Source organism: Polyodon spathula, chromosome 11 (assembly GCF_017654505.1).
Source record: "Polyodon spathula isolate WHYD16114869_AA chromosome 11, ASM1765450v1, whole genome shotgun sequence".
Lineage (NCBI taxonomy): Eukaryota > Metazoa > Chordata > Actinopteri > Acipenseriformes > Polyodontidae > Polyodon > Polyodon spathula.
In genome coordinates this window covers 45,687,740-45,707,919 of record NC_054544.1, presented here as the reverse complement: position 1 = coordinate 45,707,919, position 20,180 = coordinate 45,687,740, and the positions used below count along the sequence as shown (strand labels likewise).

At 39.4% G+C, this 20,180-nt stretch overlaps 1 protein-coding gene across 1 annotated transcript; it reads left to right on the top strand.

The window, feature by feature from the left end:
• The first annotated feature begins 1,507 nt into the window (after positions 1 to 1,507).
• On the top strand, positions 1,508 to 10,194 carry fbxo45 (F-box protein 45). The gene is made up of 3 exons (XM_041264711.1): positions 1,508 to 2,190; positions 6,286 to 6,642; positions 8,394 to 10,194. The coding sequence occupies exons 1-3, from the start codon at positions 1,873 to 1,875 to the stop codon at positions 8,577 to 8,579; spliced, it is 861 nt and encodes a 286-aa protein (XP_041120645.1). The 5' UTR covers positions 1,508 to 1,872; the 3' UTR covers positions 8,580 to 10,194.
• The last annotated feature ends 9,986 nt before the right edge of the window (positions 10,195 to 20,180 follow it).

Below are 20,180 nucleotides of genomic sequence, written 5' to 3'. Positions count from 1 at the left end.
CAGTGCCCCCCCCCCCCCCCCCCCCCGTTGTCCAGAAGGTGCGGAAAAGCTTGGCCTAGCGTGGTCCCCCCGGTAGATTCCACCATCGAAGCCCTGGTTAAGACCCCGCTGGAGGGTGGGTTGGCTTGAGACCCAGCGTACCTGAACCCTCAATGCAAGGTGATGGAAACGCATCTTGAGCGGGCGTATGCAGGAGAGGCGCAGGCGAGTGTGCTCACGGCTTATGTGGACGGTGTACTGCGTGAGACCCCGCTCCCTGAGCCGGTGGTCATGGAGCTACGTCTCCTGTCCAGCACGCTGCTACAGATCTCTGGTCTCCAAGAGCAAACTCTTGGCCAGAGCCTGGCTAGCTTGATTGTGACTTGTAGACATAGAGTACAGAATGTCTTTGATACAATACCTACCTGCAGAACTTGAGTCGAGTCCAACATTAGATCTAATCTAATCCGCTTCTCAATTTACTTTATTTTGCGTTTTATTTTTAGTGGTTGAAAACTAAAATTAAATACCTGCACATCATAGGTCTTTTCATAAAGGCGGAAAGACATATTTCGTTTTTTTAAAGTGAAACAAAATAAATAAAAAAACACCTACAATATATAGCACACACTTTTCTGAAAGAAGCTGTGAAATATTGGTGGTGTATGTATTGTAATATTAACTTACCAATTAAATAAGAAGGAAGCCCAATATCCCTCATTTTAATGAATTATTCACTCCTTGAAAGTTTTTTTGATGCACTGAGTACATTTTTTCCATTTTTTACAAGAGATACATTTAAGTACTCAGTCATGACTGAATGATACAAAGCTTTCAGTATTTTCAGCTTCTTTGTTTATGGTGAATTGGTTATAATTGATCAGTTATTTTTTAAGGCTTATTTTGTATTCATAAATGTATGGTGTACCAATATGTATACTTTATTTTTAAAGTATTTATTCACTGTCTCTATTTTTAAATGTTTACACCCGGCTGTGCACACGAGTACCTGCACTTGGATGTTGAGAATTTCACCCCTGCCTTCAAGCATCCTTCAAATGCAAACATGAAATGCATTTGTATTTGTGACAAAGCAACGTGTAAAGGGGCCTAAATAAATAATTATTAGTATTATTTTAACCGAGACACATGCTTCGGGTGACTCATAGCTAGCTACATACATACCTTTCTTTCTACTGTAACCGTCTTTTTCACGCTCTGGACTTGCACACATGGACTTGATAAAGTGGCGAGCAATGTTTCTGCGCATGCGCCACACTACGGGGCTGTGCTCGGAAATAGCAATTTTTATAATAATTACGAGCAGTCATAATTTGCCAGTGTTGCTGTTTTGCTCAAGAGAAGGGCAAATGTTCAAAAATGGCATGGATTTTTTTTGTTAACATACCAAAAATCTGCAAATATCTGCAAAATTTCAAACCGCTCCACTGACTCAATAGAAACATTCTCTCGAGCTCTCAGTATCCCGCAACCCTTTGCGCGCGCAGTGACGCAGTAATCAGCGGCGTTGATCTTTGTCCTCACTTACAAGGCAGGTCCTGTACGACATGTAAAACAAAACATAATATACAACAGCTTTTATCTTCAAAACACGCAGCATTGATAACATCCACGAACAATAAGCAAACATATGTACAGGCTATATACATGTATCTTCTTTCAGTTTAATAAAGCCTAACTCTTAGCTTTCCCATTCCGAGTCGGTATCCCCTTCCAGGAACCGTGTTATTGTTTGTCCAGTTCTTTTCCACGCCCTTATGTTGTGGGCAGGTGTGAGGTTCGGGAGCTGTGATCCGGTTCTGAGCTGGTCTGGTACGGTGGCAATAGTCTCTCCACCTCCCTTCTCACATCTGTCGCTATCTGTTCACCAGCATGTCGGTGGCGGCGGCAGGCGGTGCCGCTAGTGGCTCAGCCAGTGCAAGCGCTGCTGCTGCTGCCTGCTCTGTCGGCGGTAGTGCAGGAGCCGGAGACGGGGTGGCAGGGAGGCTGCCTTGCCGAGTGTTGGAGCTGGTGTTCTCGTATCTGGATCTGAAGGACCTGTTCAGCTGCGCCCTGGTGTGCAAACACTGGAACCAGAGCTTCCTCGCCGAAGAGAACAACGAGGTGTGGCGGAGCTTGTGTGCTCGGAGCATGGGGGATGAGGCGCTGCGCTCGGATATTCTCTGCAATTTGCCTACTTATAAGGGGAAGGTAAGGCATTTGAATTGTACACCCCAGCCAATATGTTTATGCTCTGTACACTGCAATCGTATAAGTACCGATATGCATTGGCTTTAGATTAATGTTGATCTTCTCCTGTAGAGTTCATAATTTAACTGGAGCCCAGTGGGGTTTGTCGAGCTCATTGGTGATGGGTTTTAGGCCACACTGCAGGGTTGACAGTAAGCGGTTGTGTTTCAGGGTGCAGGGTCCTGAAAAATATCTGTGTTTTTATGTTCTAAAACGTGCTTCTGAAAAACAACGACAATTGTGATGGGAAACGCGAAATTCGGTTAATTCATGCAAACAAACAAACAAAAAAAAATGCATTCGATAGGGATGATAAAACATGTGTCCTCTACAATGTACACACATGCAATGGAAATACTTTTGAACGAAACGTATGCGCTAGCGAATCCTTTCGCCAGTCATGTCCTGCTGTATTTACATGGTCAACGCTCCGGAAGTATTCAAGAAGGGTTACGTTTACACATGATATACATTCCCGGATCAATAATAATAATTACAGAATCGGGGTTGTTCTGTTTAATATATATTGGACGAACCCAGACGGAACAGCTGATAACATATGATGTGTATGTTACTTAAACAAAGCTAAACTACATTCCAAGTGATTCTCAACTGCCAGGCACTAGGGTATAATACAGATATAGCGGCACAATAGAGTCAATTGTCCTAACTCATTGAGACAGATACTTGTTGTATGGATAATCGAACAGTAAGGTGACCAGATTTTCAAGTCCTTAACTGGAACAGTATGGAAATATTGTGAATAACTTCCAAGCTCGGAAGTTTTGGGTTTTGCCAATGTTAGATCTAATGTCATATATTGAAAGTGAATGCAGAGACTCATGGTGATATTCAGAATGGAATCTTTTACTTTCAAAAACTTTTCGTGAATAAATGATCTTGTTGTCTCTGTAATTTCAGAGGAAACTGCATCTTCTCTCTTTGATTTCCACTTTCCATGTTGCTCTTTCTCTTCCTTTATGCTATCCTCCAGTGTCCAGTCTGGAAAACCAGACCCTTCCTGTATCAAAACATTACATATCTCAATATTTCTATTTATTAAACGATTACTTCATAGAGTTTATTTTTTTCAAAATATATATCATTTGTTAATTGCATGATGAAATGTCCTGCCTATTCCATTTTTCAGTACCAACCAGTGCTCATGAGAGTGTCTTCTGACAATCTAAATGAGATAACTACGCATTTAAAAAGACTAATTTCTTTGCTGATCTTGGCTTGAGTTTATTTTTTCAACAGTATCGACTGAGACATGGGTTAAAGTTTAATGGGTTAAAATTAAATAATATTCCTTTTCTGATCAAAATGTTGTCACTTCTTTACTTAAGAAAAGAATACTGTTTAATCTTCCTTAATAAAAGCATAAGCATTAGCCTATGGAAAATGCGCAGAGAAGTTTTCAGATTGTCAGGAAACGCTTTCTCATTAGCACTGATTGGTATTGAAAGCGATGAGCACGTTTTTAAAAAGACATTTGGAAATAACCCTATTTGGAGAAAGGGGTCACCCCCAGCCCCCGGTATTTCAAGCCCTGACATTGCGTCTTTTGCTGAAGGAAAAATATGTTTTTATCAATGTGTTGTTTTTCTTCTATTAAACTAATAGCTGTGAAAGTTAAATAATTCAAAAATACCATATAGCTATCACACATATGCAACAGATAACATTAATCTTTGTCTGTTTTTTGTTAAACTTTGCAGGATACAATATACCTCGTCTAAATACATTTAACACAGAAATAAAAATAAAGGGTCACCAAATTAGAGATATGTCCTGCCTGTAGGCAGCTTTTTTACATTTTTTTTTTTTGAAGAAGGTGAAATTAAATGAGAACGTGATTCTTTTTTTGTTATTGTTTTAAATTATTTGTATCATATGCAGTACTCAACTATACATTTAAATACATTTAAATGGGCACATGGAGACCTGAAACTATTGTATTTCATTATTGCTAAAAATGACATAACATGTATATTTAAAGAAATAAAAAATGTTCTGAAACTAACATTTTTTTTACAGGAATTTCACAAATGTGAAAATAAGTAGTTCATAAATAATTTTGAATTATTCACTAACATACACTTCTTAGAGGGTACCTGTGGTGAAGTGAATATATACTTATTTCAGTAGAAAATGTTTCTAAATGCTTTTGTCACATTTTACAAACCCCTCCCATTGTTGTGATGGGCTTCAGTGCACTGCATTGTAAACATGGCACAGTGATGTGACATGACAGTGTTGATTTCCACAATTGTCGCAGACAGCGTTCTAAGCTTTTAAGACACTGAGAAACTTGCCATTTTGACTGAGAAAGGGTAAATTATCAGTGAGAAACCTTCGGCCACACATTAACCCTTTTAATATATTTTTGTTGCATTATACAATTTGAAACCATATTCCAACACAAGTATCTCAACAATTTCACAATTTACTTTAAATTTGAACAAGACATTTATTGTGGCTCTGCCTCTGATTTTTAATCATCCTGTGATTCTAAGCAGCCCTGTCGGTTATTATTATAGATATAGACTGCATGCTTAACTGGTGGCCTGCATAAAATTGCTTTATACTACTGCATAAAACACTGGCGTCTGCACTGCCTTCTTGTAACCATCTTTAGGGCTACTGATTGTTCCATTCTTGGGAATACCAAATTCCGTTTTTCAAAAATGGCCAATTCCATTTGTATTTCCACTTTTTATCAACATATTAGTAATTTAAATATGGCATTTGAACATAAATATAATGTTAGTAGTTAAAATAAGTACATTTAATAAATATTACCACCATTTTTTTTTCAATCAGACTCTTGTTGTTGTAATAGTAAGTAAAGCATTTGAAGACACTTCAGACCTGCCATAATGTTTATAGACATCACTTGGCTCATTGCTGGCATTAAAATAAGTAGGAAAACATAAGAATTGTATTACAACAGTTCAGAAAACCAAATGTCCAGCACAGTTGTGAGAATCGTATTTACAGTCTTCCACTAACACAGTAATTCAGTCTACAAATAAAGGTGTTTTGAAAGGACTTGTTTAGCTTATTTCTGGCATTTACAATAACAATAAAAAATATGAAACGGTTTAGTAACTGTCCAGCAATGTCATGTGAGAATAATCCTATGTACAGTACAGCAATGTCATGTGAGAATAATCCTATGTACAGTACAGCAATGTCATATGAGAGTAATCCTATGTACAGTACTTCACACATTAAGTTTAGCTGACATTATAATAATAGCCGGGGTAAAATATGAAACACTGATAAAGGCTAGTTGACTGACTTGTTGCTCTATAACAGGTTCACTGCTATGTATTACCCAATTGTAATTTAAATAGTGCCCCTCTTAATGTAAATGCATAATGAATCCTCTCTATCGTTTCTTTCCTTCTGCAGTGTTATTTGCAAGAGTTAGAGAGGCGTGTCTCCAGACAGAATATATTTATAAACCAACGGTGTGTAGTGTAGTGACTACATTCTTTACACAGTAAAGTGATTAATTTCCTTTAAGGATTGTATAGCTAGAGAAATAGTTTTGAGCTCATTTCTTTGTTGTCAGAAAATACAATTCAATTAAGAAACGGCCATGGCTTAAAATTGCTAATTATAGCTTCATAAAGGGCAGGTAGTGTGGAAAGAAATAAACTAAACAATAATGAATATGCAATTAATTTAGCTTACTTTGCGAAAGCCCTGCCTTGAGCGCAGTATCTTAGTTCTTAGTTTTTCAGCATAGAAGAATGCAGTGCTTTGCATTTGTTGCCATCTTATTTGCTTTCTTACATTAAGAACATTCGGTACATTCGCTGAAGGTCCAGTGGAGTATTTTCTGAAATACAAAAGATGTAAGGGAACTTATCACCTGCAGCGTGGTGTTTTAAAATACCTGTGTATAACAAATTGTAGCACAAAGCAAAGAACCAATCGATCTTCCAACACGAGAAAAGGAACAATGATAATGTGGATAAGAAATGAGGAGATGCCTTCTAAAACCTTGGTCACCAAGGTTATGCTTTTTGCTTCTCCTTCCAGCTGCAAGCCTTTCAGCATGCCTTGAGCTCCAGCGACTGTTCCCGTAACGTCTACGTGAAGAAGAATGGCTTCACGCTGCACCGGAACCCCATTGCCCAGAGCACCGACGGGGCCCGTGGCAAGATCGGCTTCACCGAGGGCCGCCACGCCTGGGAGGTCTGGTGGGAGGGGCCCCTGGGCACCGTGGCTGTCATTGGCCTCGCCACCAAGCGGGCACCCATGCAGTGCCAGGGCTACGTGGCCCTGCTGGGCAGTGATGACCAAAGCTGGGGCTGGAACCTTGTGGACAACAACCTGCTGCACAACGGAGAGGTGAACGGCAGCTTCCCCCAGTGCAACAACGCGCCCAAGTACCAGGTACAGGGAAAGGGATCCACAGCCCGCAGGGTTTACAACAAACACATCCTAGGCTTTTTTTGCTTTTTTGTCAACTCTAACTTAGGAACGTTCGGCAGAAGAAAGAGACTTTCTCCTGCAGCAGTGCTGGTGCTGTGATTGAAATGAGTGGTGTATTGTGGGAACAGGAAGCCAGCATTGTTGCAGGAGGGAGCGTGAGGTGGATACACTGTGATCTTAGCTGACATTTTTTTCTCCTAGCATGCAAACGCTCCTCAGTAAATGTTGAGAAATGTATTGGCCCGTGATGTGTGATTAAAAACAACCGGTCTCTGGCAAGAGAGATATAGGGTCATTCCAGCTCTGAATAGACAAAGAGGATTGCTCAGAACATCTGATTACATGTAGACCATTGGAGGGAGTCTGAACTACAGAACAAGTGATAATGTACATCCGTTTAGTTCCAAAGCCCCTGTGGATAAACAAAAAGATACCAGTGCTTTTTGATTAGGTCGTACCCCACATGGGGGGGGGGGGAGTATGTTAGAGGTCAACAAAATGGGTATTTTTACCAGTTTCAGACACATTCCAGCCATGTGGGCTGCACATTTTTTCCATAGAGTGGAACTCTTTTCTCCATCATGTGTTCATGTGTCGTTAATAACCAGAAATGGAGCAAACACCACTTGCCCAGAATGTGGTAAACTTGAGCTGGAATGGCCCTACAGTGGAGTCATGCAGGTCACATTTTCACAGTTATGTAGAGAACCAGTTATCCAGTTGTGATGAGTTTCAGAATTTGGGCATACATGGAGGTGTCTGTCCCTATTAATAATGTGAGTGGAATTGTAGTAACAGTCAACCCCTAACACTGCATGTTTCTCCCGTCTGCACTCGTAAATGATTGTGAGCATCGATAGCCAGTGGGTCGTGTTAGTGGGTCAGTGTTTGCTTATAACAATCTGTAATTGTGCCTATTTCCTTCTATCCCCATTAGAAAGGTAAGTACAAAACAAATGTTCAAAATAATCCAACAAGCTTTTTGAAGAAACTACAGTGAGTCAAGCAGACAAATGTTTCAGGATGCTGTTCTTGCTGTACCAGCCAAAATGTGTTTCTACTTGACTTTGTTTTCGAGTTCCTGGGTGTAAAGATTTTCTTGGCTCTGGAATTGGACATCCACTGGTTTTCATTCCTCCTGAGCTACTGTGGGGAGTAGCTGCAGTGAGGGAACATAATTGGACATTGTAAATTAGAGAGAAAAACAGGGGTAAAATAATTAGACCCTTGAATTAAAAGAAATACATCTTCTAATGTTACATACTTAGTAATAAACAATGTTGGTACGCTTAAATTTATCTTACTTGTGCTATAATTATTTTGTATGTTAGTCATTTTTATTTTAATTAAATAAATTTATCAAATTGCAATTTGGTGTAAAAAGGTTGATAAATGAAGTTGAATTAAAACAAATTCTCAGTCACCTCCATCTTACAAAGAACATCAGTGTAAATGAGATCCCAGCAACTGTTTGCCAGCTTCAACACTGGGTCAGATTAAGGTCAGAGGTAACAGTCTGTTAACCACATGTTCACAGTTTGAAAATAACATGATGATGAACATCTAAAGTTATCCTGTTGTGATAAAAAATAACAGACATTCTTTTGCAAAATTCTTAAGAGATTTTGGGTAATAAGCAGTCGCCCATTGGCCTGTCTTTAAATCCACAATGTCAGTATTTTAGACAGTCTTGTTTTGAATATTCTTTGCAGATCGGAGAAAGGATCCGGGTCATTCTGGACATGGAGGACAAGACACTGGCGTTTGAACGAGGGTACGAGTTCCTGGGCATTGCCTTCCGGAGCTTACCAAAGGCCTGCCTGTACCCAGCTGTGTCTGCCGTCTACGGGAACACGGAAGTGACCATGGTGTACCTGGGGAAGCCGCTGGACGGGTGAAGCCAGTTTTGGTGCCATGTAATTAGAGGGACAATGCCAAGGAATCTGCATGGGGCGATACGAGACACAGCCTAGTTCAGCGCAGGACTGAGACCCAGCGGGCTCTGGTGAATGTGGCTCGGGGAGGGGGAGGGGCTGGGGGTGTTGACTACCCTGATCGCTGTAGATTCAGCCACTGAACACAGTTTCAGCTACTGGACTATTTTAAATTATAACATGTCATCCTTTTCTTTTTCCTTTTTAAGAATTGTGGTGTTTTTTTTTTTTTTTTTAATCAAAGAAAGGCCAAATTAATTGTGGCAAAGTATAAAAAGTTGAATACACTATGTTGGACCCTGTTACACACAGACATGTAAAATGTAGAGGGACATTACACTGAGCCGTAAAGCTCTGCAGTGGTAACTGTCATGCCTGCTAGCACATTCGCAGTAAATGGATAATGTTTGGTTTACCACTGGACGTTAAAATGAGGTCAAATGGACAACGTGTGTGCCACCCCCAGTCGTTCTTCATTAACTCATCTGTAACACTTGTTGGAGTTTGATATATACACAGTGTCCTGGATAAAATGTTGGTCTTCTGCGTAACTGCAGCCATTTTAAAAGTAAATGTTTCCTCCTACATTTGGCAGAAAAGATGATGGTTCTGTGTAGGTTACACAAAAATAATGAATTTATAAGGAAAGACAAAACCAGCTCTGAACCTCCACAGTCAGTATAAAATGCTGCTTTACACCAAGACAATCCATAACTTTACATTTGGTAGAGGCATCTATTTAGTGGAACATGGGGCTGTCTGCGGTCACCCATTGGTTATTTTCTGCATTAATCCACTTGTTCATCAGTTACCCTTTACACAAAGCAGGAATTGCAAACAACACTCCCAATTAATTTCTGTGTGAGCCAGTCCAGTTTTACTATGAACTAACCACGATTTAATTTAAGGACTCGAGAATGTCTATGAGGGGGTTGTTGCGTTAGTTAAGTTTTATTTCCATTTTGTAGTACAGAGTTCAATGAACAGTGAACCATGTCTAGTTTCATAAATTAAATACTTTCACAGGATTAATAATCAAATTTCCTACTGTTCATTACAATGAGGAACCTTCTCTCTGCCCCCTTCCCTCCTGTGCTTGTTGTGCTAAGCTGGGTTAGCACAGTTTTACCTGCACCCTTGTGAGCTTGTTACCTAAAGACAATATTTATCTAGGAGCTAGCAGCTTTAAATGACATTTTAACAAAATCCCCCCCCCCGCACCCCCATTTTGGTTATGGCTGCCTGTAGAGCATTCAGTTCAAGAGAAATTACAAGTTCCGGAAACTTCGTAAAACACCTCGGCTTTTCCATGTCACACAAAGAAAAGAAAATCAATAAACAACTCAGAATGGTTGCAAATAGGGTCAACAGAGAGGGTCATGTAAAAAAAAAATACTGTAACAATGGCAGGGTTTCCAGGGGGGAAAAAAAACAAATAAGTCTCACCTTTTTCTCACTCTATTTTGGTCGTACCTTTGGGGTAATTTGGGTTTCCTTGTAGTTTTCTTTTAGGGAGAGAAATTTGCCTTCGAATAGCAAGCACCTTAATTAATATTAAAATATAGGGGGGGGGGGGGGGGGGGGGTGAGCAAGCACGGGAACAAACAAAACAAAGAGCCAGACCCAGTGTTACACAAATTCAGTATAATACAGTTTCTCAGTAGATGCTAACCACCTGGGACTTTCTGGGACTTTGTTGTGTGTCTTGAAGCAAGCTGATGTTAAGCCATGTGTTTGTCTTTTTGAAAAACCCTAGGTGGTTGCTCAAGCCTGATGCAGTCGGTAGCCTGCAGTTAGAATACTGGAGACCAGCTATGCTAATTTAGTACACTTTAAGTCCTTGATAGGTACCTGCGATAGATGCTACTTAAGGCTAGTGTGCAAGGAATTGCATCTTCTTGCGAACGGACAGAATAGTATATCCTTTTGTGCTTTGCAAAGGGAGTCATTATTTATTTATTTATTTATTTATTGCAAAGGGCTACGTGGCTTATAAAGCAACTAAACTATAAAGCACTATCATTTTATGAGTCAAATAGCAATCATTTGAAATAAATTTGAATAAATGGTGAATGAAGAGGTCTCTAAACCATTTGTACTGAATGCTTGTTTTTTTTCCTATTTGATCAAAGAAGCTTGCCAGGGCTACTTCCAGCAGATAATGTTATCTCAGATAATAAACAATTGTTTGGTACGGCCTTCGGTTCTAGTAGAAAGTTGTGCAAGGTTACAAACGGGATCTTCAGTTTTTAGTGTAAGGCGGCGATTGAGCAACTCTTTTCAAGCATAGCCGTGTCATGGGCGCGCACTTCCTGTGCATGCTGCACATTCACATTCTCAGAAAAATGGAGACTGGATGGAAACCCTGCCAATCTTAATGCAGAAATGTGCTCTTTTAAGCTCATAGGAAAAACTGGAATGGATTAAACTGCTCTGCAATTGGAGTCACTGAAATGGGGCGTCCCTGGCATTTGAAAGGCAAACATAACAAATACATTTTCGTTACAGCCACCGCTTTGATCAGTTGAATAGGTTCCCCAAGTGTTTACCCTGAAAATGTGAGAAATGTGCTTGTGCCGTTAGTTTACCCCCCAATATTATATAATATATATATAAAATAATAAAATAAAATAAGTGTGTGTATATGTATAAGCTCCTGGAAATAGGATTTAATACCTCAAAATGTAGGCTGGTACATAGATGTATTATTATATTTGTTCTTTTAAAAATCCCACCTTTTTCAGAAGTGTATGCAGTCCCATTGAATTAAGCATTGCTTTTAGGGGCTTCTATTCCAGCAAATAATTTGATCAATTAATTTGTTCATATTGTAGCTAATTAGATTCAATTTTAATTATGGCGCCTCTATCCGTATAGCATTTGTGATAACAATAGCTCATGTTCTTTTGCCATTTTATGCATTTCTGCATTACATAATAGCACAAGGTCATTTAAATGTTTCGTTTTGTACTTTGTAAAAGATGGAATAATGTGAGCAGCATCTTTTTGTATTTAATCCAGGCAGAGTTTCATTATGGATGTAAATACTAACCCCTTTATGGCCATCTTATTTTTATTTGCACAACAGTAGTATAGTTTAGTCCGTGCCAAAAGCAGTATGAAAACCTTTATGAGCAGTTCTGTATTGTCTTTGTGATACAGCCTTGTTGTAAAACTGTGGCCCTTTACACTCAGAATTTACTGAACAATTAATCAGATTTATTAGAAGTAACTCCTGTTTTTATCTGTTTTTTTAGTTCTGTCCCCACTTACAGATCTGTTAAGAATGTCGTCTCAAGCACAGATAACGTAATCAAATTGTAAACAGGAAACTGTACAGTACTGCCCTGTAACATGAAAAGCTACCAGGAAAACGTCAACAGCTAACAACTGCTTACTTAAAAAAAATTGTTCAGGATCTTCTATCAAGAACAGCTGGCTAGACTACATCCAAAATAAATAAAACCAATAGGTAGACTATTTAGAAGTTTTCAGTCAAATTGCTTCTGTCTTTTTTAGACATGGGGATTTACTAAGGAATTCTTCAGAAAGTAACACCAGCACACGACCAGAACACTTGCTTTTAATCAGCTAAACTAGGATTTTTAAAACAGGCTTGCCCATTCAATTCCTTGTTTTTTCACAACACAAGTTGCTCTTAAGTCTTTCGCATCAGGTTTAAACAGTAGTCCAACTAGTGAGGAAGGGTCTCCGTGACTGGTTTCTACTCATGTCAGTCATGTATGGCAGCAGCTGATTGGTTGATAGGCAGGGAATAGGGTAAGATTTGGCAGGCAGTTTTCCAGCAGAAAAACACTACAGCTGAATTAACCCAAAGCAGTGCACAGAATGTGATCTTGCCATTATAGAATCAATTCCATATTTTAACAGGTTCTGTTTTAACCAGGGCTTGTGTAATTCTGCCAGCTACAGGTGTTATATTCACCAACAATGGCCAATAGAAATATTTAGGATTTTTTAAATGTTTTTTTTTTTTTTTTTTTTTTTTTTTTAATAATACAGAATGGTTAAACTAAAAATGACTTGCCATAACAATAGGAACACCATGGGCAGCCATCAAAGTGGCCATTTATAAGATTCCCAGCCCTAATTCCTTCAGGGAAATTGTGTTGGAGCTGGGAATCTGAAGCCTGTCCATGGAGGGGAGTGGGTGATCGATGCACTAGTAGCTTCCTGTTTTTAACGTGCACAGTCAGTTGTTTTTAGCAATTTTAGTCAATTTCATGAAGTATGTCAGTGCTCAGTGTGAATATAATTAGGGCTTCTGATTTTCATTTTTAACAGATAAAAACTGATAAAACCAAAAATGAAATGGGTGTATAAATAAACGCCAGAAAAAAAACACTAGAAATTGTTGCTCAGTTCATGTTGACTTCCCTGTGAAAAAAATAAATAAAATGCTTACAAAAGCATAAATAAATTCCCAATGTGTCCCTCCTTCCTGACCTGTATTGATTCATTCTGAATACTTTAAACCCACACAACAACTGAGTGGCAGCAAATTCCTACATTTCTATTGGAGTATTGTAACACGCTTGCTAGATTTAAAACTAAAAGCTATTTAAAGCTATATTACAGTACAGTAGGGAGTATTTACATGCTCGTGGAATTTAAAACAAAAAAAGATTTACATAGAACTTAAAAATAGCAAAAAATTAAAACCGAAAAATGAAATTAATAAAAACTGAAAAACAGAAGCCCTATATATAATATATGCACTTTGGTGAATGATATGGTAAAATAAATTAATAATTTATGCAAACCTGCTTTTAAAATAATCTTAATGAAAATATTAACAATGTCTGTGTAATTTGTTATATTTAAGTAGGCTGGACGCAGTGGAGTTGTGGTCTCTGTCTCTCCCGCTCTCTCTATCTCTGTACAACTGCTGTGTGATTTGAGGAACAAAATGTTTAGTAAGTCAGTATTTAGCTGTTTTTGACAGGAGAAAATTCAATTCTAGTAAAAAAAAAAAAAAAAAAAAAAGGGAATCATTAAATACTGTAAATAAATATGTCCCTTAGTTTTATAGTTTAACATGATCTTCTGTTTGAACACTATAATACATACAAATATATTCACTTAGATGAAACAAATGCACATTTTTGTTACATAAGAAGGAAGAAACACTGACTTATCAAACCAAATGGTCATAAAATGCAATTTAAACGTGGCTTTACTTATAGGGTATACAGGCCCACTTTCATTTTCAAAATGTGTTGTTTTTATTTATTAACTCAATTTCACTAGGTCACTATAGATAAAACATAGCCTGCAGCTTTACTTCCAGTGCTGTAGGTCACACAGCACTTTTTTTTTTTTTTTCAAAATTCACAAGGACTGTTGGAAACGTCTAATTTGTGTCCCATATGCATTGATGTTTCACCTCTAGAGGCTGCTGTTTTGCAGTCATTGAAGGAAATAATTATTTTCTTTTTTTTTCCATGGTCTCCAGGTTTGTTCTGACAAATGCAACTTGTTTATTTACTTATATTTGTATCCTGGAAAACAAAACTGTGACTGTCTGTATCTCTTGCAGTGTAGCCAGACAACTTTTTTACCAAAAGTTCATACATCTAAGACAAAGAGCTACCAAAAAAATAATTTCTTCTTTACTATCAATTAAATGAACTCTACAGCCCTCACATTGTCATAAATGGGAAGACTGCCAGTACAACGTCACTGCAGTCCGATCCACTCGCTGTGATTAGAAACATCACTGCCAGTACATCGTCACTGCAGTCCGATCCACTCGCTGTGATTAGAAACATCACTGCCAGTACATCGTCACTGCAGTCCGATCCACTCGCTGTGATTAGAAACACAATTACGAGGTAAATGAATATTTGAGGCTACTATGTCTACTCTGTAAGCAAAGAATATTGATGATATCAGAATCAGAGGGTTTAAGGAGACTGCGTACACCAAACACTGGATTTAGGTCATTCTTTCATGTTACTCATAGATCTAAGTTTGTTTTTATAGCGTGGCATGGGATCTCAGAAACACTTGTTAATATTATCATGTGTATCATGTTTGTGTCACTGCTCTGGCCTCTGTGTGAGTGTGTAAGTAGGTGTTGCAAACAGCTCTTAGCCTGTATGATGTGATGATGCTGCTGATAGTGAAAAACCACCATGTGAGTGTGCTGGTGTCACTGATATGATCTGAGCTCTCATGAAAAACAGGCTCAATGCAGAGAGGAACAGAGGGCTGCACACTAGCACAGTTAGGAGGCAGTTAGTGGTGCAGTGGTTAAAGAAACAGACTTGTAACAAGGTACCCGGTTCAAATCCCAGCTCAGCCACTGACTCGCTGCATGACCCTGAGCAGGTCACTTAACCTCCTTGTGCTCCGTCTTTCGGGTGAGACGTTGTTGTAAGTGACTCTGCAGCTGATGCAAAGTTCACACACCCTAGTCTTGTATCTTGTAAAGCGCTTTGAAAGATCCACTATGAAAGGCGCTATATAAAAATAAAGATTATTATTATCATGGGTACCCAACCACTGTGACTGGGTCAGCACGCCATAGCATCGAATTGAGGGGGTGTCTACTCTGGGAAATGTCTCAAACAATAACAGGTACCCAACCTGTCCCAGATCTAGCCGCTTGTCAATTACCATATTTACTCCAAAATAAGTAACCCACAAATCCATGTTGCACCCCTAATTTTAATACCACAAAAGTTTTTCTTAATAAAAGTACACTATTAAGCACATTTAATTTTGAGGTACCAGCGTGCCATATTTCATTAAAATACGGTTTGCAAAGGCACCAGCGTAGGGAACATAATACTGTACAACTAAAAACAGGAAGAGCAGTTACCAAAGTGGGGAAAAGTGCACTGAGGATGTGAGAACAGTAGAACTGCAAACGTGGTGCCACCCAATTATAACTGTAAACAGAGAAGCATCTACCATTTACAACACAACTCAATATAATACAATGCAAATTGACCATTTCTAATGCAAAGCAATACAATGCAATATAAATGCACCTTTTACAACACAATACAATACAACAAAATGCAATACAATACAAATGTATGCACAGGCATGCCACAGCGCTTCACAATTTAAAAAAAAAAACCTTCATACTAATACATCTTCAATCTAGACTATAGGATTGTATTGTGCTTGCTTTCAATTAGAACTAACTGCCCTTTTTAAAATGTTTATTATTTTAAAAAAATGCCCATTTCCCACAGTTTTCTCTCCCTGTCCAATAAGTCCTCATAAAGATCTAATCGCCTCTTTACACCCAGGAGCTAAAGGCTGGAATCCCCAGCGAAGATTGGCAACTTGGCACAGCCAGGACTGGAATCTGAGCTTCTGTAACTGTATGACGCGCCCTGCACACAACGCATGAGCCACTAGGGGGCCCGCTAATCTCTAGCAGCAATCTAGGATCTGATAGGACAGTTGGGGAGAGAGCGTTAGCAAGTCTTGAAGAAGGTCCAAGACCACGAAGGGCCTTATAGATACTGTAGTTTGCATAAATGAAACAAACTGAAACTTACAGAAGCCAAGGATATGATGTGTTGATCAGCACTTACTGAAGTGTGTCAGATATGTGATTTGTCTTGATGTTCCATTGTGGCTGAACTAAACTTACACCAGGGAGGTGCCGCTTGTGTATAATACAGAATACATGTCAGGAATGCTATTCAGTCACATGAGGGACAAAGTGATTACACAAAAGCGTGTGCTACATATTGCAGTTATTTCTGATTTCTTAAAAGGGAGGCTTGCAAAAGTACTGAGCTGTTTTGAGCATTGTCATTCCTGCTGTCGTGTGGAAGAATGCGAGGCAGGGGAGTCATTGTGAAACTAGATCTGCAGATGTGCTATCTTTGTGCCCAGTGTTGAAACATTTTACAGAAAAAGGAAGAACACAGACCTTCCCTTCTCAGAGTTAATTGCAGGTTATCTTGGTAACAGCAGAACAGTGTTGCAAAGCCTAAAAAAAAACATGGAAACTGAAAATCACAGATTGAACAGAAAGGACAGGCCCTTTATTCTAAATTTTTACCAAACAATTCCTGGGATTGACAAAACAATAGATCGGCATTTAGAGATTTATCCAGTAAATACATCCATGTAAATAAAAAAATAGTTTTTATTGTACTGTGGGGCTGTCTGATTAACATACTGAGCTGAAGTACTGATTTAGGTTAACTTCACAGCATCAATCGTTTATGACATCATGCACTTTTAAGCTATTGGAATGAATAATACAAGAGTGATGTTTGAACTGATTAATTATAAATTCAACGGAGAACTGCAGATCTGTCAATAAAACCACTGTCAATTCCAACTGTAGATTTTCAAAGTGAAAGCGCGATAATGAGGTGAACGAAAGGTTGAAGAGAGCTTCAGAGTTAGCAAAAGCAAAGCTGAACGTACATTTTAAATCTTTACTAGCAAATGACAAATACACGACTTAACCACCCTTATAAAAGTTTAACATAGCAGAAGCATAGCAAAGTGTAAAACAGCATACTGAAAGCATGGTAAAGCATATAGTAAAAACCCCAGAACTCCCCCCCCCCCCCCCCCCCCCACCCCCCCCCATAAAAAATATGTGGAAATTTACAGTGGTAAACTTTTGTAAGGCAAAACTTTTTCATGTTGGGGCTGTTAAGCAATTCTACAGTTCCTCGGTATTACAGAGCATTGAATTTGATTACTCAATATAAACCACTACTGACCATATCGTCATTGGAATTTTAAGAGTTCGTGCTAATGTCACTGCAACACACTCAAGAATCATATCAAATCACTTTGTCAGAAAGTTATACAATTAGATAGGAATATCATTGTTTTGGCCCCTCTACCTGTTCGGAGGGGTTGGAAGCTTTTAGTAGACTACTTTCTGCATCCAGCGGATCAAGCGGATTGGCAGAAAATATAGATGGTTATCATAAAAACCTTTAACTGAATATATCACCAGTAGAAGTGTTTCAGAAACATGAGTCACAGGATGAAAATCCGCAACTGAATGATTCTATGAAGGTAGTGTCAGTTCCCCGTTGTCAATTTCCATCTACTTCCTGGGTTTGTGTAAAGTTAATACAACGTCCTCCTTTGATAACTTAAGTAGCTCTGTACCGACCATTCTTCGTTTGGCTTTACTACATACAAGATATCTGGGTAAAAAAAAATCTGTTTTAATTAACAACTTAATTTTGGAATCAATTTGAGATGTTTTAACTTTAGTTGAGACTGGCTGGAGCAGGACGAGAATGCATTGCTAGCAGAGGCCTGTCCGACATGGCCCTCCATCTATCAGAGGCCTGTCCGGCAGGGCCCTCCTTCTATCAGAGGCCTGTCCGTTAGGGCCCTCCTTCTATCAGAGGCCTGTCCGACAGGGCCCTCCTTCTATCAGAGGCCTGTCCGTCAGGGCCCTCCTTCTATCAGAGGCCTGTCCGACTGGGCCCTCCTTCTATCAGAGGCCTGTCCGACAGGGCCCTCCTTCTATCAGAGGCCTGTCCGACTGGGCCCTCCTTCTATCAGAGGCCTGTCCGTCAGGGCCCTCCTTCTATCAGAGGCCTGTCCGACAGGGCCCTCCTTCTATCAGAGGCCTGTCCGACAGGGCCCTCCTTCTATCAGAGGCCTGTCCGACAGGGCCCTCCTTCTATCAGAGGCCTGTCCGACAGGGCCCTCCTTCTATCAGAGGCCTGTCCGACTGGGCCCTCCTTCTATCAGAGGCCTGTCCGACAGGGCCCTCCTTCTATCAGAGGCCTGTCCGTCAGGGCCCTCCTTCTATCAGAGGCCTGTCCGACCGGGCCCTCCTTCTATCAGAGGCCTGTCCGTCAGGGCCCTCCTTCTATCAGAGGCCTGTCCGACTGGGCCCTCCTTCTATCAGAGGCCTGTCCGACAGGGCCCTCCTTCTATCAGAGGCCTGTCCGACAGGGCCCTCCTTCTATCAGAGGCCTGTCCGTCAGGGCCCTCCTTCTATCAGAGGCCTGTCCGACAGGGCCCTCCTTCTTCAGATGTCCGACAGGGCCCTCCTTCTATCAGAGGCCTGTCCGACAGGGCCCTCCTTCTACAGAGGCCTGTCCGACAGGGCCCTCCTTCTAATCAGAGGATGCGTCCTAAAGGGCCAGGTGGTGGGATTGCTGCCATTTCCAGTAAGGAGTTTGATCTAAATCATGAGAACAGAGAAGATTATTCTTCACTGAAATGTTATCATTTGTGGTTTGTGGCAAAATTCCTACTCAGGTTGCAGTTTGTTCTCAACATGTTACTGGCCCGACTAATGTTATTATTATTGATTAGCAAACACCCTTATCCAGGGTGACTTACAGCTGATACAAGTTATCACAGTAAAAAGCATTGCATTATAAATTATCACATTGCAAGTTATCACATTATAACATTACAGAATATCATAATACAGATAAGAGCAGATATGAAAGTACAATAAGATGAAATTCAAGTAAGAGCAAAATAAAGAATACAGTAAATTATAACTAAGAGCGAGTTTGACAAAGATGTTAAAACTTATAGTAAATATTTGCTTATGAATGAAATCCAGTAAGAACATATAGTAAGTATGATAAATGGATGAGAACGATTTCAAATAAGAGCAATTACAAAAAACGTGAATACGGATACCTATAAGAGTAAAATCAAATACAAGAACAGTGGATAATTATAACACCACTCTAACAAACACATCAGAGACTATTGCACCTTATATAATAACGAACGTGATATAAAATGATTTTCACCATGATTTAATAACACAACGCGTCTGCAATTTGCGTGTCGCAAATTAGAACGTAGATGGAGAGCTACTAAACTTCAGGACCATTATCTCATTTTGAAAAATAATATTTCAAAATATAGAGCTGCACCATCTCTAGCAAGATCAGCTTATTATTCAAATTTTATTGAAACAAACAAGAACAATCCTAGATTTCTCTTTCAGTCTACAGCAAAATGATGAAATCCACATTCAAAGCCTGTTCTATCAAGTGCTCATCAATGCTGTGATCACTTTAACAAGAAAGTCATTGACATTAGAAATTCGATACCTAAATGCTTACCAGATTTAGATGTGTCATCAAACAATAATAATAAGACTCTTACCTTTGGTCATACAGCACCCAAGAAGACTTTACACACTTTAGAGCATTTTTCCTTGCTTTGTGAACTGGATCTGGTTACTATAGTTAAAAAGATGAAACCCACAACATGTGCGCTAGATCCTAGTTCCACTTCGCTTTTTAAAGAAGTATTCCCCAAAATAAACACTGCAGTTTTGAATATTGTTAACGGTTCCCTTTATCAGGTACTGTTCCTAACTCATTCAAGACTGCTGTAGTAAAACCACTGCTTAAGAAACCCACCTTAGCTTTTAACAACTACAGGCCTGTTTCCATCTCCCATCTCTGTTTAAAGTCTAAGAGAGAGTGGTAACTGAGCAACTCAACAGATTTCTGGGAGTTCATAACATGTCTGAGGATTTCAGTCTGGGTTCAGGCCTTCTCATAGCACTGGGGCAGCACTTACAGTGGCTCTCAAAAGTATTCTCCC